Raw genomic sequence first — 26,822 nt, forward strand, 5'->3', positions numbered from 1 at the left:
CCAGACAGTTACGCATCAGCTCGTCTAAACTCAGGTAAGAACATATCTCAGAATGGATAAACGGTGGCCTGTTCCTTTAAAGGGACTATACGGAGTTTAAAAATGTTAATATTAAGTATTTTCCTCCCCCTACCTGTTCCAACAATGTCGTGCCAACAAGGTGTAGAATGAGCCCAGACCTGTTCACCACAACTGCCTCTAAAATCCTGCACTGTCACTCAAAACGGTGTTAGTTCAAAGGTGCAGTTTCACATATGACCTGAGGTGGCAGTAGTGAGTATAAAATGGCTAACTTGCGTCAAGTCCCTTTAACTAAGCCAAAAAAGCGGAAATTATGATAAAACCAACCCGATAACAGTCAGACTCAAGCGGTGATTCTATACTTTTTCTGTACATATATATTAAAAGTTTTCTGCGAAAGGCTTGCGACCCACTGAGCACTTAACAATGCACTTTTACTGCGCTTTTACCGCCCCATATAGTGAATCGAGCAATAGAAATAAAATAGCTCAGCATTAACATATTGCCACGTAACCTTTCCACATAAAGCTAGTGTAGACCAAAGAATATAGCTAGAATTTGGGAATCATATTTTTTCTTAGAGCAGGAGCCTCTATAACTCTTTGGGAGATACGCTGTTTTTGAAAGAAATATCCAAACAGACGATACGCATAAGGTCCACAGATTTTCCTTATTTACTTTGTGTTTCGTCTCTTAACCCCCACCTGAACCGAGGATACTTTGTCCAGTTTGGCATGACCCAAATCTAAAAGCTTCTTGAAAAAAAAAGCGTCAAAAGAGTGACAAAAACGGGCTGGAAAAGCAACAATCGCACAATAAAAAAGCAACAAAAAAGTGACAAAAGAGTGACGAAAAAACACATTAAAAAAGCAACAAAGACATGACAAAAAAACTATGAAAACACAACAAAAAAGGTCAAAACATGTCCATTTTGAATTCAGCTATTAACAATGTGTCATAAAGGCAAAATAGCTCACAGGGACAAATAGTAGATAATCTCAGCAATTGAAAAACACATTTATTTACTTCCTGTTTGCATTATATGTTGATAACTGTCGTCTGCATATTTAAGTGCAAAATCAATAAATGTCAAGCATCATACAAAGAATTAAACACTTAAATCATGTTTTCATTTCTTGTCGCATGTCTAATTAACCTCAAATCCACTGATCTTTCATCTAACGCACCCGACAAATAATGAGTCCTTCCTCGCTCTGACAGGAACCAGAGCTCTAATACAAAGTAACACGATTATTGCTGGGAAACATATTACTGTGAAGCCTTTGATTACTTCCATAATCAACTGCAGAACGCATCAGCCGGGTCTAAACGCCGAGAAGCGGAAACAGCAGTGAGAGGGAGACTGGTTTGAACTCAACGATACACGGACAGAGGAGCCGGATCACAAGAGGAAGTATCCGAAAATATCAATGCAAATACTGTAACTTCAAAATACAATGATACACAGATGCAAAAGGGAAAATAATGCAATTTTAATTTCCTACAGGTTACTTTTACAACAACTACTACTACTAATACCATGGCCGGATTTATGCAGGGGCTTACAGGGGCTAAGCCCAGGGGCCCTGCAGGTTGAAGGGCCCCTGGGCATAAGGAGAACAGGAGAGAGTTTCCGCTCTCTTTGCCGACTCCCTCACATGTAAGGCTTAATCAGATGACTTTGTACCCGAGACTGAACCTGGTCTAAACCAGGAATCAACCAGGACTAAACCAAGACTGAACCAAGTCTAAACCAGGAATAAACCAGGACTAAACCAAGACTGAACCAAGTCTAAACCAAGACTAAACCAGGACTAAACTTGGTCTAAACCAGGAATAAACCAGGACTAAACCAAGACTAAACCAAGACTAAACCTGGACTAAACCAGGACTAAACTTGGTCTAAACCAGGAATAAACCAGGACTAAACCAAGACTAAACCAAGACTAAACCTGGACTAAACCAGGACTAAACTTGGTCTAAACCAGGAATAAACCAGGACTAAACCAAGACTAAACCAGGTCTAAACCAGGACTAAACCAAGACTAAACCAGGTCTAAACCAGGACTAAACCAAGACTAGACCAGGACTAAACCAAGACTAAACCAGGACTAAACCAGGCCTAAACAAGGTTTGCGCCATTTTCATTGAGTTAAAAATATGAACCTATTGGTCTGTTAAAATGCACGAGAATGCACCAAATAGAACCATTAAAAGAAAAGAAAAATCTCTGGCCATGGAGCTCAAACTGGGGTCATTATGTTTTTTTTAAACTAGTACTATGTTTATGAAGTTACTTCATACTTCTGCTGGGTGGGGGGGGGAGAAAACACTTTAGCCCCTGGGCCCATTTTATTTAAATCCGGCCCTGACTACTACTATTGCCAAAGCCTTTTGTTACTAGTACAACTACTTTCATTACTACGACTGAATCCTACAAACAATTTTAATACTGCTGGTCTAAAAAGCTTCTGCCATCTTTAACAAAAAATATGCAAATACAAGCCAAAGCAAAACTGTAAAAATCTTTTAAAGATGCACACAGCAACTATTAGGCTAGACTATAAGCTAAAGGCAAACGCTGAGGACGTCTGTGTTTTTGCATGTAACTGCCTGTTTAAGTGAGTGTGGGTGTGAGGAGGCAGCACAATAAAGACGCCACTGTTAGCAGCTCAGAGATATTACACACTCTGAGTCACTCGTGTCAGATTGAAATGTGACCCAAAAGTCAAAACCAGGACCAGTCGTCACTTCAAAAACAGATGTCAACAAGGAGTTTGTTTTTTCCCCTCTGAGGCTGCAATAGTAAACTGTGTGATTGTCACATGTCACAATGGTGAAACTAAAACCAGCTAATTGAAGAGGCCAGAGCCATAACTGCTGTAAGATTTACAGCACATAGAGCGAGAAGCTAACACTCACGCATAAGACAAAGCGGATGGAGTAAACCCGGAGGAAGTGTTTGGTGTGAAATGTTTGAGAATCACTGAAGAGAAAAAGCTCTGATAGTTGAGCAGTGTCTAAATTACAGAATTAATGAGAGAATTAATTTGGCAGCACATACGCATTACAGTAACAGTTATAAAGTCTGTATGTAATATGGCAATAAAAATGTTCTTTTAATATGTTGATTTTATATAGAGTGTTTTGTAACTGATGTAGCTTTGGGAAACAACTTATCCTGACAACATTTGTATTTCAAGCTCTATAAAACACACTTTTCAGTTTGATAATGTTGTGTTAACAGTTATTTGGCAAAGGCCAACGACCTGCTGAAAATGATGCCGTGACCCACTTTTAAGTGATGACCCGTCTGTTATAGGCGTAGCATTTTGGACTATACTGTTGTCCAAACATCGCGGTAAAGTCACAGTTATGTCTTAGGAGAGCTGAGCCGCTCACAAAAGCACATGTTTGTTTGTACGTTCATGAGGAAATTCAATGATGAAAATATCTGTCATAAAATAAATGCTTTTATTTCAACTGTATTTATTGGGTAAAATTCTCGCGGTGTCGCTTTAAGAACAAATTTCTATCTTTCGAGTAACTAAAGTTAATATTTTGTACTAACTGAGCTTCTGCTGCTAATCCTTATTAAAGCTGTAACTAAACTGCAATGTCATGCCTATCTGTCTTATCCACAAGGGTCACCTGAGGACCCTTCCACAGAAACAAAACTCATGAGCAGAAAAGCAACGGCCTGAAAACGAAACTTAAACTGTCCATCTAGAAAGTCTATTGGTTTTCTAAATGCTGTATTTAGTTACAAGAGTTTAACCATCTCTGCTTCAGACCACAATGTAATGTAAGCCTCATTTCATTGCTTTAAAATCCAGTGCGGCAGAAAAGAGCTGGAGCCCAATTAGTGCGGATCTGGAGGGATGACAGTGCGGCTGCTGCACACAGTTAGAGCTGCCATTTATCACCATGTACTTCCCGCTCATTTACAACTAATAAATGCCCTGCAGCCGAGCCACACGGCTTTCTATTCACCGCTGCCGAATGAGATGACGGGACATTTCTGCTTGATAGAACCTTTTCAAATGCCACAGGGCTGATTTTACACTTATAGCGCCACATTATAGAGAGACAGGGACGAGTTCATGATCCTTAAACAGGAGCCAAACCATTAGGATTTATTTATTTCAAAGTGTTGTTCAAAAGACTGGCTCATCATCTAAGAGTGAGAGTAAAAGCAGGGACATGAATGAATACTCAAGTTTAGGTAAAAATAAGCATGTGGTGAAAATACTAATCCAACAGACAAAACAAAATATGGAAAAATGCGGATTTCCACACAACACACAATTTCACTCACGTTTAAACGTAGATGAAGCAAATAATTGTAAGATAAAGAAAAGGACAAAGCATAGAAATAAGCAAGAGAATATCGTAAAAGTCTGGTGTGGTATAACAACTCGATGAAGTGAACCATCGAAGTTGCTCAAGTACTTGTACTGTGCTGAGAACTAATCGCAGAGAGGCATGTGTATTGATTAGGATCACACAAACTGACAGTAAACTTACGTTTTTGAGATAATGTGCATGTTGCAAGTAACCGTTGAACCCAAAATGATCTGTATCTCAAACGGATCACTCGTTACTAAAAACAACAACATCAAACCTCAAACCAGAACTGTCAAAATGTTATAGATCTCCATAGAGGATTCTACACACATTTTAGATATTAAGAATGTGGCATGTTTTCTTCTTTAAAAGGTGTTTTCGGGTTTAGTCACTTGTCTATGCAAAATAGAGAGAGAAGATGGTGACAAGGGGAAGCAGGATGTTTGGAGCAAAGATGAGGGCTGTGAGGAAGGAGTGGGATGTGAAAGATCACTGTGGTATTGTTTAAACAAGGCCAAAACACTGAGGGGGAAAAAGAAAGGGGATGTAAAGGTGAGCTGCATGTTGTTAATGGATCGAAGCTGTAAAAACAAAATGTCAGTGTGTTATAATAGCTTAAAACAAATAAACTATACAACAATAGCCACAAAAAGTATCACAGTAGGTTCATAGACAATACTACCGGGTATGACAGAGTGTCTGCGTACACTGGTGTATGAATGAGAGAGTAACTGGGTGTCCTTGCTGTAAAGGGCCTGATGAAGGTAGAGAAGCCCTATGTAAGTTGAGACAATTTACCATTTATGTTTGGGTACATTTGTGGGTCTTGGACTGGGTTTTGGACTGATAAGTTGCCACCTGGATTTTACTGTTATGATCTGGCTTTACAGTTGGTCGGGTCTAGGTTCAGCAACACTATGTGCCCCAAGAAGTGGATTATTTCTTCCCTGATGGCACGGGCGTATTCCAAGATGACAATGCCAGGAATCATCCGGCTCACAGTGAAAGAGTGGTTCAGGGAGCATGAGACATCGTTTTCACACATGGATTAGCCACCAGAGTCCAGATGTTAACCCCATTGAGAATCTTTGGGATGTGCTGGAGAAGGTTTTGTGCAGTGGTCACACTCTCCCATCATCAATACAAGATCTTGGTGAAAAATTAACGCAACAATGCATCTTTTGACACTTTTTTTTTGTGTGAAGCAAGACTGGTTCTCTTGGGGCTGAGAGGTAAAGCATGGGGGATTTGTTTTAAATGTGAACATTAAGTGTGATGAATACATTGTTCACTCAAATTAGCATAACACAGATGTATCACATGTCAAGACGAACAAAGGTGAAACTAATAGGTTAATAAGCCATGGCAAAATTATAAAGACACGAGTTCCAAATTGAGAGTTTCATGAGATGAAAAATGAAATAGCCAAAAGTGAAGCTCAATGCTTTTCAAAACAACTAAACCACCCACCTTGGATTTGTTGTGTAGACTTATAAATTATTTTAAAATAACATAGGCCTGTCTCTCAACCAAACTGTTCTAAAATAAAGCAACTATAGTCAATATTTCTAATAGGAAGTCAATGATTAATAATACAATAAAAGCTGTCTTTGTAGTGTTGCCCAAATCCTCTCAACTTCAAACCGGTCCAGCATAGTTTTTTACTTTTTACAGTATTTTTAAAGAATGGGCACAAAAACGATGACCTTTGTGAACTAACAGTAATGAAAGACCGGCTACTATAAACATTACATTTTAGTTGGGCTATCAGGGTGTTGTTGTAATGATTACAATGCTTCTAGCCTAATGTTTCGGCTACATAGAGTTGGTAGGCTTCCCGGTTATCCGCTTTACAGGTAAATCTACACTTACCGTGTGAAGCCGCCGCTGACAGCGCGAGCAGCAGCAGCGCGAAGGTCTTGAACCAGAGTTTGCGCTCCATCATATCCAGCGATATACAGTGACGATTGAGCAGTTACAGACAGAAGCCTATTTTCCTACGACTTGTCTTTCGTTTTCCCTGTAGTTTTACTCTGTTTACCTCCCGCTTTAACAAAAAAATGGCTCCAGTTCCTGCGCAGAAAGGCAGGCAGCAGCAGATCTCCCGGTGTGTGCGTGGCTGAGACAGAAGCTGAACTGTGCGTCCTCAGAGCGCGCCTCCTCTCTCCCTCTCCACTTCTGTGCCACGTGTTCTCTGGTCAAAATAGAGCGCATTACAAGAAGTTACAACAGCCAAAACTACAGGACCCAATATCAGCCTGTGTGTTATAAACATTATAGTAGGCACGTTGCTTGGATTCCACACTGTAACTCTAGCACTTCAGCGGAGAAATATATGATGCGTGCTATTTATTTCTAAATCTAGGATATGAATTTATGATTAGGATGTGGTTCATACTGGAGCAGTCACAGTTCATGTTAAATGTATATAGGCTGAAACATGGCTCTGTAGCCTAAAGCTTAGCACAATTACTTTTGTGTCTTGGTTGAAAATAAATTCACCAAATTGGCCCTTGAGGTTATTCTCTATTAATCAGACAGCATCAGTATCATGTAAAATAAATAAACAAATAAAGCTCAACATCTGACTTTTACGGTCACTTTGGCCACTTGGAGGCGCTGTTGCTCCATAACACCACCATCACCATATCAGATCCCTCAAATAAAAACTAAATGTAAGCCACAAGAAATAAAATTAACGGGGATTTGAGGTGTAGTATATGGTATAGGTATTGTTTAGTTTAAATCTTAAGTGTTAAATCTCAATACACCCGCATTTGTTATTGTAGTGGCAAGTTCTAACAATAAATATGCAGCATTCATGTGAATAAATTAGCGTGACTATTTCTCCTCTTTCCTCTTGTATTCTTCCCCTGTCTGAATGTGCTGTGTCTGAAAAGTGCGGACACTTTCTCCCTGAGCGGCGGGTGGAGCAGCGCAGCTCCTGATGACGGAGCAGAGTCAAGAAGCGGCTGGAGCTGCCAGCATCGTCTCCCTCCTACGGCGGACACAAAGGTGTGGAATAGCGCACTTATTATCGCTATATGGATACCAAATATGGACTTTATTCATTGGGAAAAGCTTGCCGCGTTTGTAGTTTGCAAATATAGCTGCATCGGTTGCTCGGTTTTATCGGTCAAGGCGAACTTACAGCGACGCTAAGGCACGTTAGCTGGTGGTGTTAGCAACATAGCTGTTGCTACTGCTTCTTCCATAGTGTCAGGGAGCTAATGTTAGCAGCCGGTTAGCATCTCATGTTTTAATTTAACCAATTGTGACCGCGTTGGTGTTTTGCAGACGCACTGCCTTAGATTGAACAGTTGGACATGTTATAATGTGATAAAGCGAGTCTAACGCTGGTCGTGTGGTCGTACATGTGCCGCTCGTCTTTGATGGTCTGACAGCTCCGTGTCCGCGATATGGAGACACCGGGCAGGATAGTCAACACACCGGACACCCTGGACTTCACCGTGGAGAACGTGGAGAAGGTTGGTGCCTCTCAGTTCAATCTACATTTGAATTCCTAAATAAGGTTTAATTATGCCATGCCTTGGTGGCGCTTATGCAATGTCAATAGTGATTGCCTTCACTGCTGTAATTCTGTATCCATTTGGCCAAACAAACATGACTATCATCCATAACACAACGCTCTCAGCTGAACTCTTTTGTTCTGGTTATGAGAGTGTGCATGTGTTTTGGTGATGATGTTGACTGGTGGGTGCGCCTGGTTGCTGTGATGAATGTCCCTGTTGGGTGGCCAAGGACTGGGGCACAAGGGGATGGATGAGGAGGGTGCGCAGAGAGGTGGAGGTGCATTGAGGAGTGAAGTCTGAGACTGAAACAGGGTGAAGTGATGTGGCTGGGCAATGCGACAGATGCGACGAGGCAAACTGTACCAAGTGAGCCTCGATACAGATGAGAGCTGTCCCGTCTTTTTCTCCAAGCGGTGCACAGAACAATACTGAAAAGAGTTTAAATGACACTCATTAGCATATTTTATAAGCAAAGGCATTTTGGGAATGTTTACAATTTGCATTTCTAAGACTGTGTTTTTTTTTTTTTTTGCATAATCAGTTCCTCTTAGAGCATATGATTAATGGTTTCATCACCTACTTTAATAATTTGTATATGTGTCTGTCATGTCAGGTTTGTAGATGATGAAAACCAATGACCAGGCTTGTTTAATTGTGTGCCTGAAAACACATGTTAGAGATGATGGTCCCTGCTCCGGTGTCTGCCTGTAATAGAAAGAGCTTTGTTCAAGCCTCTCTTAAAACAAAGTAGCACATTGTCACCATCCTGCTGCGCATAATGAGAGGCGATGTATATGCATTACATTTCTTGGCTTTGATTTCAACATTGTCAACAAATGGCTTTGCAGCCCTCTGCCTAAAAGTAGCAGTTCGACTTCGCTGCGTTTTTCTTCAAAAACTCTTAACTCAGGGACTTAAGGCAATGCTAATTAAAGGTGGCATTTGAAAAATGTTATTATACCTTTTATAGCCAAAGACACATGTGGCTTTTTGCTCTCATTTCTGCATTTTAAAATATAAAATGGTGCCAGAAAAAGTTGAATAAAAGTGATGGATTATAAAGTCTGATACACAGTGAGTGCTTTGCAGCTGTTAACCTGTGTAAGAATCTCTGTTATAAACGATATTTAACTTAGACAGAGTTCACTTAAAGTTCAGTAATTGTCTCCATTTCATATGCATTCATTTTGTCACTGTTATAATTGCATGTATTGCTTTTCATGTCACCTTTTCAGTTATAAAAAATATTTGTCTTGTCTGGACTTGCCACATACAAACATTATGTTTCTTTGTTCTTTTACTGTTCGGGTCTTCGAAATCATGGAACAGGGTTAAAAATATATATTTTTTGCCTCTCGACTTCATCACAACAGCCCAACACTGTTTAGGACTTAACTGTGTGAGTAACTACTAGAATGCCTTAGCTATTTTGACACATTTCATGTTGTAAACTCTACAGCATTAACGGTCAAGTATATGTACGTTCTCTAAGAGTATGTGAATACGTGTCAATTAATCACTGTTGAATTCTTATTGATTCCCAATTTATTGTCTGTTGTAAATAAGATTAATTTGACCTTGTCATTTGCGGTAAATACTATATGAATAATATTGCTCCTCTGGTCTTCTCTGTAATCCCGATAAAGCCTGTTTGAGCCACTTCATCAACTAAACTATTTGTGTAGTAATGGGGTTGGCCAGTGTGATTGGTGGTTTTCAAACGGTCGTGTTGGTGTGGGGGGTCCATAATCCTTAAGTATTATTATTTTTTTGTACATCGGGTCTGGTGGTCCTCCACATGTTTTATGTTCTAGAAATTTCAGTAGTAATCAGTAGTTTTTTGGACCACTTGTGGTATTTAGATAAGTTTTGAAATCACCTTGTGGGCCTGATTTAGACACAGGGCCTGACGTTGCCTTCCCCTTATGTAGGGCTTTATTTAAAAGCACTGGCATGCAGAGTTTTTTTTTTTTACATTCTGTTTATTTAACATTTTCAATTGCTGGGTGGTTGGCGCTTGTGCTTCACAGCCAGAAGGTCCGGGTTCGATTCCCACTTAAGACGGGGCCTTTCTGTGTGAAGTTTACATGTTCTCCCCGTGTCTGCGTCTCCGGGTACTCCGGTTTCCCATCACTAAAAACATGTACAATAGGCTAGGATGAATGAGAGTGTGTTTGAGAGTGCGCTTGTGGCACGACAGATGAAAAGTAGCCTACGGATGTAAATTAGGCTCTGTTCATTAACATGCACTGTCCCTACCAAATAAAAAAACAACCAAATGTTTAACAGTCAAGCACAGTAAAAATAAACAAATTATATGAAACATTTTTTCCAACGCAGATCCAAAAATAAATCGAAAACAAAAATGTACATATGCCGCATTGATTTTTCTAAATTGTTGTACTTCAGACAATCCGGCCCAAAGTTTTAATGTATTTATTAACATTGTCTCGAAACTTTTCTACAAATACTTTATGTTGACCATTAGTACAGAATCTCAGCCTTTCCAAAATAATAATATCCGATATCTATGGTCTCTACTGTGATTTTGATGGTGGCTCATCCCCAACCCATTTAGGCATAATAGTCTTACGGCCTTTAATAAGAAGTACATTTTCAGTATCCTTATGTACTGAAAATGGTCCAGGTATTAGACCAAGTAGACAGAATAGTGAATTGGGAGCATGCATTTTTATAAGATGTGGGCGTTTTGATTACAATACCAAAAGCCCATGTTCATTTTGATCTACAATTCTTCCTTTAATTGTTACCCTGAGGCTCATTCGAAACAGAATCACACCATCTCTCGTCGTGTGGCGTGAGAGCAGATGGTGAACCCTGTTACAAAGCACCACAGCATCACTGTGTTGTGAGGATAATGGCTTCAGACTGTGGCAGCCAACAGTGTGCCATCCTGAGGTTAAACATTGGAGTCCAGAGAGATGTTGCTCCCGTCGAACTGTTTTCTGCTTCACCACAGGGCTGAACAACACATGATAACACGCACAAGTTATTACAATAATGCTGAACGGCCGGCAGACTCTGTGAGAAGATTAAAGACGCAGAACGAGCAGACTGTTTTGTGTCTTGGGTATTGATAATAAACCTCGGGAGGACGACGCAGTCACACAAAGACACGGTCCGCCATTGGCCTGTGTGGACCGCAGTAATGAGCTGATTCTGCTTTGAAGTCGATATCACAGTCTCTTACAAAAGGTCGAGCAGCAAAACGTCTTTCACAACAAAATCATGTGTTTGATTGTTTTGTAAACTAATGAACAACTTGCATAAGACCGAATGTGAGTAACAGAAGTTGAGTCGATGATACTTTACCTAGGTTTTCCCCAAAACCGAGCAGCCCCTAGAAATGTGAAATACCAAGGCGTCTAAAGGTATTTTTAAAAAATTCTGAATAATGCATTATGTAGGACCCTTTGAAAAGCAGCTCATTAACACCGTGTTCAGAGCCAGCGCTTTACTGTCAGGCGACACGCAGACGCTGCAGGATGGATAACGACAAGAGAGTACCACCTGAGACTCCCGCCTTTAGCTGCCATTGATGCAATATTGATATTCGTCTCTATGGCTGCATCGCCGAAGTGTTATTAATCACCCGCGTTACACAGAGGAAGTTGGATTGACATGAAAGATGAAGACAAGGCGTTGTGTATAGCTGGATGGACAGCTGTGGCTTGAGGGCAGCATTGGTAATAGAAACTCGGCGGTAAATGTAGGACTGCTGCTTTCGGTCGAATTGATGTGATCAAGCTTCAGGGGGTAAGACGGAATCAGAAGAACAGAATAGATTTTCCTGCCTGTCAGACGCTTTGTGCCGGTTGCCAGAGTATAAGTTCAGCGAGCTTTTGCATGTGCAAGAGTGTGAGACAAAAAAGGGGCTTATTAGCGGAGCAGTGCATAGACCAGACTAGATCTTCTGACAGGATTAGATGTGGCTGTTTAATTAATGCTCCCTTTGCCTGTCTTTTTTTTTTTCTCTCTCTCCCACACCCTTTCTTTGTGTGTTTTTGTGTGCGTGTGTGTGGCATCATTGTCTTAATCTTTCCACCCGACTTCTCAAATTACTTTGGACTGTACCTCAGAGAGAACTATTTTTAGGTCAATGCTCTCTCCTCCACCATGTTTCTGTGATAAAGCTCTTCTTTTAGCAGGGTTTCACCCGAGTAAAGGTGCACAGCGGCACCTTTACTCAAATATGTGACAAATATGTGTAAGAAATAATACTCATAATTGCTTCTTCTCCACAGGCTCTGCATCAGTTATACTATGATCCGAACATAGACAACAAAAACCTGGCGCAGAAATGGCTGATGCAGGCTCAGGTTTCGCCTCAGGCCTGGCAGTTCTGTTGGGCTCTCCTCAGCCCAGACAAGGTACTATGTCTCATTTATAAAGTGGAGCAGCAAACACTCTAATCTCTTGCTTTTGATTGAAGCCTTATTTTCCTCTGTCCTTAGGTGCCAGAGATCCAGTACTTTGGAGCCAGCGCCCTCCACACAAAGATCTCTCGGTACTGGTCGGACATTCCCACAGACCAGTACGAGTCTCTGAAGAGTCAGCTGTTTTCACAAATCGCCTGCTTCTCCACCGGCTCAAAGATGGTCTTGACCCGGCTGTGTGTGGCTCTGGCCTCGTTGGCTTTGAACACGATGCCCGAGGCGTGGCCCAGCGCCGTGTCGGAGATGGTGCGGGTGTTTCAGGAGGAAGGAGGCGGGGTGGACGGGCGTGCGCGCTGCCTTGCGCTGCTCGAGCTGCTCACTGTCCTCCCAGAGGAGTTTCAGACAAGCCGGCTGCCTCAGTACCGCAAGGGACAGGTGTGTGACACGGTTGTAGACTTACGAACAATGGACTAACTCAACAGCAATTATAACAAGGTGCGACTGGTATTCAACAAACAGAATGTGCTCAAGTAGAGGGGCAACAGAATATGCATAAAAAGATGAGGTCCAGGCACTCGATCATTTGCAAAAATGTTATTGGGCCAGTAACACTTTAAAAGCACACCAACACATGTCGGCTTGTGTCTACCGTCAACACTGTTTAACATTTTTTAATAACCTGTGAAAAGTTTGCACATACTTGGGTTAAATGGACGATACAGAGTTTCAAAATGTTAAAATTAAGTATTTTCCTCCCCCAACATGGTCCAGCAATGTCCTAATGTGTAGAATGAGCTCAGACCTGTTCACCACAACTGCCTCTAAAATCCTGCACTGTCACTCAAAAAGGTGTTAATTTGGTCCGAAGTGCCGTCATGCACAAGCTTAAAGGAATAGGCCACTGTTTTTAAATACTGAGATATGTTCTTACCTTAGCTTAGATGGGTTGATATTTAGCTGTCTGGTCTTTACGTGTGCCCTCAGGTAAACAGAGCACAAACTGAGGTCTTTCCCTATTTAAATATGGTTACATGAGCCTTTACACAATCCAAATATAGTCACACAAATGTCGATTTTCTAGGCGGATAAAAAGGGGAACTGTATTGCAAGGTGTAGTGATATAACTCCGCCTTGCAATATATAAGATGCGTTGTTTTTTTGAGGTATAAAATAACAAAATATTTCTGGCACATTGTACTGTAGAGTTTAACAGTACAACAGTTTAACCTGTTTTCTTGACTGCAGGTTCGTAGCGCTCTGGGGAAGGAGTGGGGGTCAGTGTGTCCGCTGCTCCAGCAGCTGTTGCGCAGGACGGACAGTCCTGGAGCAGTGAAGGCTCGAGTCCTGCGCTGCCTGTCGTCGTGGGTGCTGCTGGATGTGCCCATTAGTGAGAGCGAGAGCCTGGTGCATGACTGCTTCAGCGCCTTGGCCGACCCAGAGCTGTTTGACACTGCTGTGGAGGCAATAGTCAACGCTATCTCACAGCCCGACTCCCAAAGGTTTGTGTCAGTGTGTCGACACTTGTGCGACTACAGCATGGTCAAACCTGCTGCTTTCACCAGCGATGGTCTGAAGGGAAGCTAAAGGGCAAATAGAGCGGGGCGGGCACCGGGTGGGCACAGCGCAGGAGCCAGGACGAGCTGACAGCCAGAGGGAGGAGAGCAGCATTTCTTGGTCCGCTGCCGTTGCTATGGTTACAGATCTAGGGAGATGTCATCGTGCCCTGGTTGATTCAGACATGGCAGGCACCCATTACTCCTCCCCAGAGGGGGAGAGAGAGTGGGCCCAGATGACGGGACAAGCCTTAAGAAAATGGTGCTAAAAGAGGAGGACAGTGACACTGTTAGACAATGCAATATTGCGATCCTGCTTTAAACAGCAGCACAGTCACTGCTGGGCTGAGCACATGGCAGTGCCGCAATTGAGGGAAACTGGATTGTACGGCTTTAGCAATCAATGTGGGTAAAGCATGTCTGCTGTCATTAACAGGAAACAAAATAGTTCTTCAAAGTGTCACAGTGCAATGACTATTTCCAAATAGTTCATAGTTCATAGTTTTTTGTTCTTGTTTTTTTTTTTACATAAATGAATCTGTCTCCTCAGGCTCCTTTATGGTACTTCATTCTTCTCCTTGTCTTATGTTTCCTTTCCCATTTAAAGACATTACCATCAACTCATTTGGGGGATGCTATTGGTCCAGCTGTATCCTGTTGCTTGGCAACCTATTTCCCCAGCTTCTGAGTGTGTTGCAGTAATTGCAGAGGGGCTCATGGGTGGGGAGAGGGATTGGCTAAGGATGGAGAAAGGAGGGGGTGATAAAGGAGGAGTCAAGAGGGAGACGGAAAGTGTAATGCACAGTGAAAATGTATTGGTAGCCAGACCAGAGTCTGCAGCAGGGGTTTAGGCCAATTTCCCTAATGTCATGTTTAGGATGAATGGGAAAAGATTCATTTTGTGGATTTAGTCTAATCTTGTTATCTGGAAGCTCCCGTTTTTAAGCTGGGAGAACATGACCTGCATCTCTAAAGTGCCTTGTTAAAAATAAATGATTTTCTGAGTGCATGAGAGCAGCGGGCCACACGCAGTATGTGAAGTGCGTTTAGTCCAGCCTCTCCTCTCAGAGCAATTTGAACAGCTGAGACGAAACAATGTTGTTGAATACAAAGTCACCAGCCGATTATATAGAGTCACGTCTCTTCTCAGTGAGTGGCGCTCTCTGTGGAGACCGCTGAGTCAGCGTGGGCTGTTGTTTTGGGATCTAAGCTTCATAAAACACAGCCACAGATCCAGCTCAGCGTTTTATAAACGTTCCCGAGGGAAATTTAAGTAAAATGTTACCTCAGACCATCATAGGAAATGCATTTTCACTGATAGGTCAGAGCCCTGACATGAGCAGCATTGTTTCCCTTTATGTAATCTACCACTTTGTAATACAGGGTTTTAATGTGAGTTTGTACAATAGACTAATTTATGGAAAAGTCACACAACCTTGTGGTGTCATTGATGAATATGCATATACAGTTCCTGGTGCCCCATAAAGACAGAGCACTGCTGCTCCGGCCGCCTGGGGCTGACACATGTTATACGGCTCATACTCACAGCTGAACACCACGTCCTCTGCGACATTCAGCTCTCTCTAAATGTCACCCTTTCACTCCTGTCATCCAGAGCGATGGCAGGATTTCTGTGATATTTTAACTTGAATGGACCTGACCGTGTCCTGATGAGCGAGCAGGCTCTGTTCTCTATGAAATTTATATGTCAGCACATGCATGTGTTTTAGCCAGAGCGAGGAAAGTTAAAGATGGCTGAGGCAGCAGGAGGAAGACAAAACGATAACTGACAGCTGCACAGTGTGGAGCTGCAGCTCTGATTAATCTGATCCTTGTAGTCACTGGTGTGTGCTTTAGTCTGCACCAAAATCATAAGTCACCGTCCCATAGAGAGTTAGCAATAAACTGTTCTCCGTATAAACTTGTTTCTCTGTGTGTCTGATCCAGATACACAAACACTTTACTGAAAATGGTGCCCCAAGTCCTTGCCCTCCAGGACCAACTGCGAGAGGCGGTTCAGAGCGGAGACATGGAGACCTGTCATGGCATCTGCAGGGTCGCTGTCACGTTGGGAGAAAACCATTCCAGGTCTGGGCCTGAATAAAAATGTCTGTTTTGTCAGAGTTTTAAATGAACGACACTTACATTTCTGTTCCCTCTGAAGAGGTCTTCTGGAGCAGGTGGATCACTGGCAGGGCTTCCTCGCTTTAGTCAACATGATCATGTTTTGTACTGGTATCCCAGGCCATTATCCAGTTGATGAAACAACCAGTTCGCTGACACTAACCTTCTGGTACACATTACAAGTAAGTGGTCGAGCTTTCCTGCGTTTTCTATAAGTGAAATCGTAATCTCAATTGGCGCAATGAATTATGGGATAGCTCAGAGGTCAATCGGGATAAATTCAAGAGTTTAAATGAGATGAATGTTTTGTTAAATGATTTGTTATATGTCTGTATGATATTCAAAACTTACTTAACTGCGCGAAAGGCCACCCAAAAAGTCAACATTTAATTAGGCTTGTGCCACCTGCAACTGGAAATTAAAACTAACATATTTGTCCAAAATGCACAGATACTCACCCTCAATATATTTTTGATGATATGTTAATGTACCACAGTTTTAATGCCTGTAAAACAATCTTTATTCATGCATATTTTACATTGGGACTACTGGGAGATAGCGCATTTATCCCGATTGATCTTTGACAGGAAGCGCTGCGCATGCGCACTACGAGATTACAACTTTGCTTCTTGTAAAGATTTTTTGTGGCAACAGCTTCACTGACTCCAAAGATCAGTGATTGAACTTGAATGTGGCTGTTCATTTATTACGCGTAACAAATGATTTGTCATTGAAATTTAAATTCTTTTACTTCTTGACTAGGATGAAATCATGTCGTTTGAGTCGGACAAGCAGACGGTGTATCTGCAGGTCTACCGGCCGGTCTATTTCCAGCTCGTCGATGTGCTGCTTCACAAAGCGCAGTTCCCATCGGATCAGGAGTACGCCTCGTGGTCTTCCGACGAAAAGGAACAGTTCAGAATCTACCGGTACGACGTTCTTCTCACCCCACAAGTATCTCATACATCACATGTCCTGCCCTCAGTGATGGCCCAAGTGTTTCTGAAATTGCTTCCTGACAGGAAGATTGTTCAGCAAATGAGTATGTTTTTCTCTAATGGACTCCCACTAGACTGTCTGCTGAGAAAGCAAATCCGCCTGGCAGAGAAATTACCAGATACGGTTTCAAGAGGGTGTGCAAATGTCTTTCAGGGTGGACATCTCGGACACGCTCATGTATGTGTATGAGATGCTGGGAGCCGAGCTGCTGAGTAACCTCTATGACAAACTTGGAAGGCTGTTGACGAATACTGAACAGCCCACATCATGGCAGGTGGGGCTGACAGACACTCTAGTCTGTCATAACATAAATGTTCTTTTTTGTTTTTCTTCAGTGTAACTTGTATTTTTTCCATCAGCACATGGAAGCTTTGCTTTATGGCTTCCAGTCCATAGCAGAGACGATAGATGTGAATTACTCGGATGTAATTCCTGGGCTAATAGGACTCATCCCCAGAATAAATATCAACAATGTGCAACTTGCTGACACAGTCATGTTCACTATTGGTAAGACAAAGCCACGTTGGTTTACCATGAAACATCTGCGCAGCTGATCTCATGGTGGATCTAACCTTTCCTTAGGTGCTCTGGCTGAATGGTTGGCAGACCATCCAGTAATGCTCAGCAGTGTACTGCCTTTGGTGCTCCAGGCCTTAGGAAACCCCGACCTCTCAGTATCTTCAGTCTCTACTCTCAAAAAAATCTGTAGAGAATGCAAATACGACCTGCCACCGTACGCAACCAACATAGTAGCTGTTTCTCAGGTAAGACAAATGCTTAATACAAGTTTTTCTTATTTTATGCTTTGGTAAAAGTCAAATAAACCTTGGAGGACGATTAATTTAAAGCAATTCTATATAAATATGACTGACTTATTTTCTAGGAGGTGCTTATAAAACAAATCCACAAGGTAAGTGAATATTCTTTTCCTTTCTACTTTTAAAATCCCGCCTAACGTATATATCATCTTGATGAAACTGTCACTTTTCTCTTCCAGACGAGTCAGTGCATGTGGCTCATGCAGGCGCTCGGCTTCCTGCTCTCTGCGCTCCCGGTGGAGGACATCTTACGGAACCTTCACTCCCTCATCACCCCCTACATTCAGCAGCTTGAGAAACTGGCCGACGAGACGGTACTAGCACCAACGCACTGAGCAGCACACACCCACAACAAAGCGGCGAACAGTTGGACGCAGTCCAGTGAGAACAGCTCTTGTGTCTGCGTGGTGTCACTGTGGTAGAACATTTCTCTGCGGGACCAGATTGGATTTGACCCTGCGCTTTGGGCTAGTGATTCACACAGGGGCAGAAAGACTGGCTGACTCTTTAGAGCGCTGCCAGTTCATATTATATAACATTGTACACAAGTAATGTTCACAATGATATATAGGTTTTGAAAGAAGCTACTAATCAAATAAAAGTTTAATCTTATAATTATTATTATTATTATTTTTCTTTTTTTAAATTTATTTATTGCAACATTAATCTTGTGGCTTAAAAATCCATTTTTTGTTTTTGTTTACAAATATTGAATTGGGGAGCGTGAAGTTTAACCGTGGTCCAAACTCGTCCAGTTATCGCATTTCTCACACCCCAGTTCTTCGCCGCGATAAATTTATAAGCACGTTGTAGTCTTTTTTTTTTTTTTTTTTTTTCCCAAAATGTGTGATTTTATATTATACAGAGGAAGAACAAAAGAAATTTCATTCCACTACTACAAAAAACTCCGATGTAGGGGCCTTCTACAGTGCTGTCCCCGGCAGCAATTGGCCTGCATGTGGGATTGAATTATACTAACACTTTTTAGGACCAGCGTGGAAATATATTCTCTTTACTTGAGCTTATCTTAAAAGCTCGAGGTGAAATGAGACACAAAGACGTGAGTTAGTCATCTCCAGTGCCTCCACATATAAAGTGCCGCTGAGAAAGACATTGTACAAATTAAATCTGAATATTGTATTATTGATGCCTGCTACACAGTCTGTGAGCATCACTTTTCCCTTCTCAAATGTCAGATGATTTGTAGGCCATCGCGCTTGAAGATATAAATAACACAAGGACATTATCTAAAAATACTTGATTTTGCTGATTCCGGTCTCCGAGCCTTTTTTTCATCAGTCGTTTCATTCTCGCAATATGCGCTCTCTCTCGCTCTCTCTCGCACTGTTGTAGCACATCCATCTTTTTCTCACTTCCTCCCATTCTTATTGTTTTCTGCCTGGCTTTTTGATCTATTGCCATTACATCAGACTATGAAATTGGCTTTCTGTGTCTAGACCGTGATGAATAGTGGCACCTAGTGGTTAGACCTTTGGGTTAAAAATATCACAAAGTTGACCTCATACCTTCACCTAGAGCTGCTTTTTTGGAAAACAATACAAAGGCCTTTTCTGCTTCATTTATATTGGTACGAACTCTCAAAGTGTCCAAATATTAATTTCACAGTTCACTTGTTGACATTTGCCTTTGGTTGCCGTGCTGTAACATCATCTGCATTCTAACTATACAATAATCACATGTATTTCAGAACACATGTTTGTCTAAATTCCAGGATCAGCTCGTTTTAACCATAACAAAACCCCTTTTGGATTGAGCATGTTGTTTTCATACAGTATTGGTTGTTATACCCTAGTAATAACATTGCATGTCCTATAAAAGAACAGGCCACCGTTTTTACATACTGAGATATGTTCTTAGCTTAGACGAGTTGATGCGTACCTGTCTGGTCTTTGTCACGCAAATGTTGTTAGCATTTAGCCTCTCCAGCAAAGGTATAGCTCCAACCTGGGGTGACGTTAGAAGCTACCAAGCTGTTCCACGTTTTCCCTATTTGAATAGAGTTATGTGAAACGTTACACGATCCAAGTCTAGTTACAAAAGTGCTTCTTTTTCTCCGCTTAGAAAATCGACATGTTTCATTTTGTGTAACTAGACTTGGATCGTGTAACATTTCACATATTAACTGTATTTAAATAGGGAAAATGTGGAAGAGCTCGGTCGATTATAACGTCACCCCAGTTTGGAGCTATAGGAATATGCTGGGAGAGGCTTATGCTAACAACATGTTTGGTCTTTTTGCATGACTGAGAGCACGCACAAAACCAGACAGGTACAAATCAACTCGTCTAAGCGCAGGTAACATATCTCGGTATGTAAAAGCGGTGGCCTGTTCTTTAACCTTGTAGCGTGTCCTTGAGTGATTAGAAAGGCACCTATTAATAAAACAAATTATTATTAAATTATTATTGTTATTGTTAAATTATGTTGCAGCCCTGCTTTCCTATTAGAGAAAGTGTTTCTTGGTTGGGGTTTGTCATATTACCATTCTGTTTCCATGTAATTACCATTTTGTTTTTACATTTTTAAGTCTCAAGAGAATACAGTTGTAAAATGAAATTCTATCGGCTAATGTGCTGCCAAAAAAAACAAATAACGCCATCTTTGAGATTTGCTAATTAATACCGTGATTGTTTTTTTAGTCCTACATTGAAATCATGTATCTATCTTTGTATTGTTCTTTCAGCCAAATCCGTCCAACAAACTCGCCATTATTCACATCTTGGGTTTGCTGTCCAACCTGTTTACGACGCTGGACATCAGCAAACAGGACGATGAGTCTGTGGAGGGCTCCGCGCCACCTGTTAAATCCACTCCGCCACCGCCTGGTCCCAACCCGGTCAGTCCCTGCACACACAATATTTTCAACATGTATTTAAAAAGATATTGTTTTATCTCAGTGTATTATGATTCAGAACTGGCTTCAATTATTAGGTTTTTCCATTTAATCTTTGTGTCTATTTCTGTTTTTCAGGTGGTTGTAGTTTTGCAGCAGGTTTTTGCTCTCATTCAAAAGGTACTCAGCAAGTGGCTCAATGACTCACAGGTTGTAGAGGTAAAGTTTTGTTGGTGTTCAATCATTTTCTCTTTTACATTGTAAAAAGCTAAACCTACTTTTATTTAAAGGCGGTGTGTGCGATCTTTGAGAAGTCTGTGAAGACTCTGCTTCATGACTTCGCTCCAATGATTTCTCAGCTCAGTGAGATGCTCGGACAGATGTACAGCACCATCCCTCAGGCCTCAGCCCTGGACCTGACTCGACAGGTGGACTGTTTTTTGTCCTCTTGCGTTTCTACAACACAAAACCTGGCGAATAATTTTCAATAATTGGTAATATAAATTATTCCTTTTTCAGATGGTACATATTTTTGCCAGTGTGACGGACCACTTCCCGCCCATCAAGGCTCTGTTTGAGCTGGTTACCTCGGTAACGCTGTCCATCTTTCAGCAAGGTAGGGGGTACAGCATGGACCGGCCTGAACGTCTGAATGTGCTCCTTCTTAAATACGTCGGCATGATTCGGGTATTTCTACAGGATCAAAAAATTACACAATCCACACAAGACAAATCTGAACAAATTTGTAAAGCGAGTAAATTTCGGCGTATTTCTGGACTCATTTGCTTGCAGCCTAAGGGCCATAGAACAAGGTCACTGCACTCTTGACCGGTGCCCTTTTAAAGGCTCATTACTCATTAATGAAGCTGTGACCACAGAGGGGGCTCACAGATGAGATCAGCGCAGGGCTCTGTTTCTTCTACACAAACCATTGACTTTCGGATCAATGAATTTGAGATCAATACTATTATGTCCCGGGTAAAGGTTGCTCCCATGGCAGTTGATTAGAAGGTAAATCCGTACATCTTATGCATTATTAACATTACTGGCTACTTGCGGAGTTGAAGCTTTATGAAATGGTTCTGCATGGCATGGGTGTCCCCCAGGCCGGGTCGGGCCACGGGCCTCGTTCCAGCTTCATCTGCTTTTCCCTTTCCGTTTGTGCCCTTCCTCCTGCTTCACTGGTAATGGCTGCCTCACTTCCTCTAAACTCCTCTTTCTGAACAGGTCCCTCCACAGTGTCAGGAGACAGTCTCACACTTATTCAGCTGGCTGGCACAGAATGGGGCAGTCTTCTCTGGAGAGGACTGGGCCCTCCGTGCAGCCCGCTCAATAAGACCTGTATCTGGGTTCAGTGTGGATAAGAGCTGGAGGGTTAAAGCAAGAAAACTGTTTGGAGTCTGGGAACGGCTACAGCTGGGCGCTCACTACAGACACATTGGATTTTTGAGAGAGAATGTTTGAAACACTGACTCTGATCTAGGCCCATACACCTTTAGCATTAGTCATCTGTGCTATACAGTCTTTGTCCTGTAGTCTGTGTCCAGCCTAACGGAGGGCTGCCATCCCATTCCTATCTTTACAGTACGATTATAGAAAGTATTTATGAGGAAAACAGGCGGACTGTCTGAATGTGCCCTTGTGTGTAACCCAACCCCCATAAGCGCTGAGTAATTGGCTGTGGTGCGGCTGGGAGCGGGTCCAAGGGTTCGTTCAGTTTGGTGCCCCTGTCCCAGTCTCGAACAGTAGCAGAGGTGCCTCCTGGGTTCCCACTCCAAACCCACTTTTATTTCTTTAGGTTGGTTCTTTTTCTCTCGTTACTTCTTTGATTTTCTCCAGACAATCCCATGTCTGTGTTCTGCCTGTTTTTGTTTTTTGGTTGGTCTCTTCCTCAAAGACTCTGCCAAAGCTTCATATGCCCCTCCTCCCCTTTGTTCCTTACACACGTGTGAATTATTTCTATGAAATATTTTTGAGTTCTCTTTGATTTCCACATGACTGTTGAATCTGTTCAGTTGCTGTTTGTATATTATTCTTAGTCTTTTATGATTTCTTAAGTTTCATCTTTATTATATTTTAGGACCCAGGGATCATCCTGATATTGTTGATTCATTTATGCAACTCCAAGCTCAGGTGTGTTTTTGGTTTCTTATTTCATTCACTTTGGGTTTCTCTCTCTCTTTTTCTGATTTCTTCCTGTTTCTCTGCTCTCCCTCTCTCCCTATCCTCCGGACCCTAAGGTGTCCCATCATAAAAGCGAGGCAATGGAATGAATACAAGGGCATCCCGAACGCCGTGGCGTCTAACAGTCGCATTGGCACATAATCTTCAAAATTAATATAGTAGCTGTGGTTCCTCCAGGCCAAACAAAGTAGTTTCTCAAATGAAGCATAGTTTGACGTTTTCCATTGCAAACATGTGTGAGTGCAGAGTTTAATGTGAAGTGCGTGTATTAAATTGCCCCTTACAAACTGTGACCCTGCACGTCCCACTCCGGAGGAATAATTGGAGCAGCTCTTCCAATGTGGACCTGTTTAATTTTAGGTTAGGTTTCCGCCTCTGTAACATATTTCAGCCCAAATGAAGATGGTCAGGCTAGTTTGCGCTGACTGGTTAGTCTCCCGGCCGTGCCCTTTTGAAGATCATTCCAGTCCAGAGCCAATTCAAGCCCAAATGAATTAATATTTGACCAATATTAATCCGTTGAGACAAATTGGCGGATGGCTCTCCTGTTTATATTTTTGTCTTCTGTCTTCATCCTACTCCTTTGTTTTCTATCTTTGGATAGATCTGCTCACTTCTGTCCCTCTCTCCTCCATCTGAATGAGTTCATTATTACAAGATCAGTTGTATTTATCTGCACATGTTCAATAACGCACTTCTGTTGCATTCAGTCCAGTCAACCAAAAACAAGCAAAAGTAGTAGTAGTTTCAATTCCAATTGAGTAGAGCAATAAAACCAAAGTCATCATTACATTTAGTTTGACTTTCTAATGATTTTATACTTTAACATTTTGCAATTTGTTTGTTACGCTTTGTGCATTGGAGAATTGTTTTGGATAGTTTGCCAAACAGCCATAGCCTGGTGGACAGATTTGTCCTTGGTCCTTGTTGGTGTCAGATCTTTCTACCAGGCTGAGTGGGGATTGTTGATTAGTGTAAAAGGTTGAATTTGGTGATGCAGTGTTGCTTTGGTTTGACCTACAAAGCATGCTCTGTTAAGTGTCTTATGTTCCTCTTAGGCGCTCAAGCGAAAGCCCGATTTGTTCTTGTCTGAGAGTCTCGATGTGAAGGCGGTGTTCCACTGTGGTGAGTTCACACTCTGTTATAAATGTTCTTCTGTGTCCAGTACAAATCAGTACATAGCGATCATCAATACAAGTAATGTCAATAGTTGGCACTGCTCTCACTCACCTCTCGACTCTTCTACAGGAATCCTGTCACTGAAGTTCCCAGAGGCTCCGACCGTTAAGTCGACTTGCTTCTTCTTTGTGAGCACCTCGTGCACATGTTTTATTCACTGGTCACTGTTGGTGCTTTCTAAATTTCGCTTTGCTGCTTTTTAGACGGAACTATTACCGCGCTGCTATGATGTGCCCCCAGTGGCCAGGATAGTTGAGGAAGAGGGTAAACTACTGCTCCAAGCTGTGTTGGAGGTGGGTCGCCTCAACCCTGAAAATATAGATGACAGTCACCTTGGGGAAGCTGAAAACGTGTGTTGTTTTTTTTTTCATTTCAGGGTATCGGGGGCGGAGCATCTCGGAGCCTGATGGACCAGTTTGCAGAAGTGCTGTTTGCTCTAAACAAGCACTGTTTTGCGCTGCTCACTGTGTGGCTGAAGGAGGTGCTGCAGTTGCCTGGCTTCCCCTCTTCACGGGTCACAACTGAACAGAAAGACCGGTTCTGTCAACAAATACTTAGGTACCACGACCGCTCAGTGGATTATGTGGGTTTGATTTAATCATGTTTGATGTTATGTTTGTTGTTTCCACAGAGAAAGGGTGAACAAAAGGAAGGTGAAGGACATGGTTAAGGACTTCACATTAATATGCAGAGGGCTTCATGGGACAGAGTATGCCGCGGAGTACTGACTTTACCCTGCAGTGTCTCCTAATCATGACCTCTGCCCTCTGCAAAGAGCGGGATGCCACAGCAATCCTCACACTCTGACGATATCATGAAATGATTGTAATTACAATAACCCACTCACTGCAGGACAAAACCTGCCCTCGCCGACCTGTAATCCACTGTGGCTTTCGGGACGCAGCCCTCTGCTTCAGTTTCTTCTGATTGTTCTTGCAGTCGTTTTGGGGAGCAGCAGTCCCAGCATGCTGCCTTATGTCTCCTCTTCTATCGTTCTGCCTTTCTAGATCTTCCCGTGGTACTGAGATTGTTTCCTAGTGATTAGCATTGAAATGAAATGGTAGTGGTATCATACATAGCTACTTCAAATGAATTATATCAGTGTACTCGACATATATATACACATATAAATATATGGAGGTTGTCAGTCCTGCTGCTAATGTGAAGAAGTATGCCAAAAGTTCAAAGAAGGAATCACTCAACAAAATAATATACATTAGATTACATCTAACATGGTTTAGACCATATTACCTACATTTGCCAAATCATTCTACAGTGACTGTTTGTTAGATTTGCCTTTTTACATGGTGTGAATGGTGTAAAACAGACCATCTTTGTATGAGACAATAGCTTGAATGGTCTCCACTGAACAGTACTTTTTTTTTTTTTTTTACAGTTTCCCAAAGATCTACAGACTTAGTACCATTTAGTTTATAAGTCAAAGTAGCTAATGGCGCAAGAACAAAGAAGGGACTTTTGGGTGAGAACTTAACCTCAAGGAGGACTGGTTTAGTCACTGTAACCTGCAAAAATTAATGAAGTTGTGTCAATTACTTGCTATTACCGAACACTTGTGTGTTTATGGATGTATGCCTGTGTTAGAGGTGACGTGCACTGCTTTCACTTGTGCACTACTAATGGACCTACAAATGCATAAGTTAGCCCTTCCTTCTTAGCAAGAAGCTTTTAATTTTACTCTATGCTCATTTATTGTGCTCGGCACCAGACCGGGCACACCGCATTTTATCACTGCTGATCGCACATACAATATGTTGTCCACAAGAGACTGTCAGTGGTAGGGCTGCATCATATTACAAATATACAGTGGGGAAAAAAAGTATTTGGCCAAAATCCAATAGAATGTCTATGTGAAACTGACCAAATACTTTTTTTCCCCACTTTATTTTAATTTTCCCGAACTGTCATCAATATTGCAATATTTCACTAGATAATCTCGACACTACGCTCCAAACTAGACTAAACTGCGCTTAAACAAAAATAGAATTTTTCTGCAAATTGCGTCGAAACAAACTTGTAAATTTTTTTTATTAATTATAAATCTTGGTCGGATGGAAGACATAGTCATAGACTTAGTCACTCAGTCATATTGTGACATATTGCAATAATGGTAATTTGGTAATATATTGTGCAGCCCTAGTCAGTGATTATCAAACTTCATTATAATTTATCTGCTATACCAACTGTTGCTCTTATCGAAAGCTTTCGAACAAATGGCCCAAAAACAGATTCTGTTGTTACTTTGGGTCACTGCCTTGGAAAGGACAGGAATGGATTAGTTGGTAAAGAAATCACCTCTGGGGGAGTTTGTCAGCATTTAGTGTAACACAAATCTTTGCGTAACTGTTCTTGTAAGATATTGTGGGTAAAGTCAGTGACGTGGTGGCTGTTTAAAAGTAGACCGTCCAGTGAATCTGAAAGACCAGTGGATATCTCTTCAGTCAGCATCGAAATGTACTACTATGTGCTCGAACTCAGTCTGATCCTTCTGTCTTATCCAAGGTGCCTGCAAACATGTAGCATGTATATGTGTTTTGTGGGGGGTTACTAGGGGTCCAGGCAGGGGCAAAGGCATACTGTTGTTAATGCCCAAGAAGAAGATGTAGACTTTGAATCAGTTGTCCTGCCAGTTAGATAAAATAAAACTGTGAATAAATGGTGATTCTTCTACCTTTGTCCTGTATCGATGGGTAGAAAGTGGTTATCACAGTTACGAACAGTTGTAGGAGGGGAGGGCAATATAAAATGTACATTGTTTTTGTACCTTGGCTTTAATTTATTAAATATATCTAAGA

At 41.8% G+C, this 26,822-nt stretch overlaps 1 protein-coding gene across 2 annotated transcripts; it reads left to right on the forward strand.

The window, feature by feature from the left end:
• The first annotated feature begins 7,281 nt into the window (after nucleotides 1-7,281).
• Nucleotides 7,282-25,825, forward strand: LOC306976948 (importin-13-like). 2 transcript variants are annotated; one of them, XM_079575079.1, is made up of 23 exons: nucleotides 7,282-7,383; nucleotides 7,773-7,856; nucleotides 12,167-12,292; nucleotides 12,377-12,733; nucleotides 13,544-13,797; nucleotides 15,799-15,939; nucleotides 16,016-16,157; nucleotides 16,738-16,904; nucleotides 17,128-17,248; nucleotides 17,334-17,481; nucleotides 17,557-17,738; nucleotides 17,858-17,884; nucleotides 17,972-18,106; nucleotides 20,497-20,649; nucleotides 20,785-20,865; nucleotides 20,937-21,074; nucleotides 21,166-21,262; nucleotides 22,727-22,779; nucleotides 23,889-23,955; nucleotides 24,079-24,137; nucleotides 24,213-24,302; nucleotides 24,386-24,567; nucleotides 24,641-25,825. In XM_079575079.1, exons 2-23 carry the CDS (start codon nucleotides 7,788-7,790, stop codon nucleotides 24,735-24,737), a joined length of 2,886 nt encoding a protein of 961 aa, XP_079431205.1. In that variant the 5' UTR covers nucleotides 7,282-7,383; nucleotides 7,773-7,787; the 3' UTR covers nucleotides 24,738-25,825. The 2 variants fall into 2 exon arrangements, 1 of the variants encoding a protein (XP_079431205.1); XR_013793791.1 differs by lacking the exons at nucleotides 7,282-7,383; nucleotides 22,727-22,779; nucleotides 24,386-24,567; nucleotides 24,641-25,825 and having other exon boundaries at nucleotides 7,391-7,856; nucleotides 24,213-24,293.
• The last annotated feature ends 997 nt before the right edge of the window (nucleotides 25,826-26,822 follow it).

The sequence above is a fragment of the Gobius niger genome, assembly GCF_951799975.1.
Source record: "Gobius niger genome assembly, chromosome: 17".
NCBI classification, from domain to species: domain Eukaryota; kingdom Metazoa; phylum Chordata; class Actinopteri; order Gobiiformes; family Gobiidae; genus Gobius; species Gobius niger.

Coding starts and splice junctions, on each gene's coding strand:
- LOC306976948 (XM_079575079.1), top strand. CDS start 7,788: ATGGAGACACCGGGCAGGATAGTCAACACACCGGACACCCTGGACTTC. Junction 22,780..23,888: donor TTATGCAACTCCAAGCTCAG/GTGTGTTTTTGG, acceptor TGTTCCTCTTAG/GCGCTCAAGCGAAAGCCCGA. Junction 24,303..24,385: donor TGCTCCAAGCTGTGTTGGAG/GTGGGTCGCCTC, acceptor TTTTCATTTCAG/GGTATCGGGGGCGGAGCATC.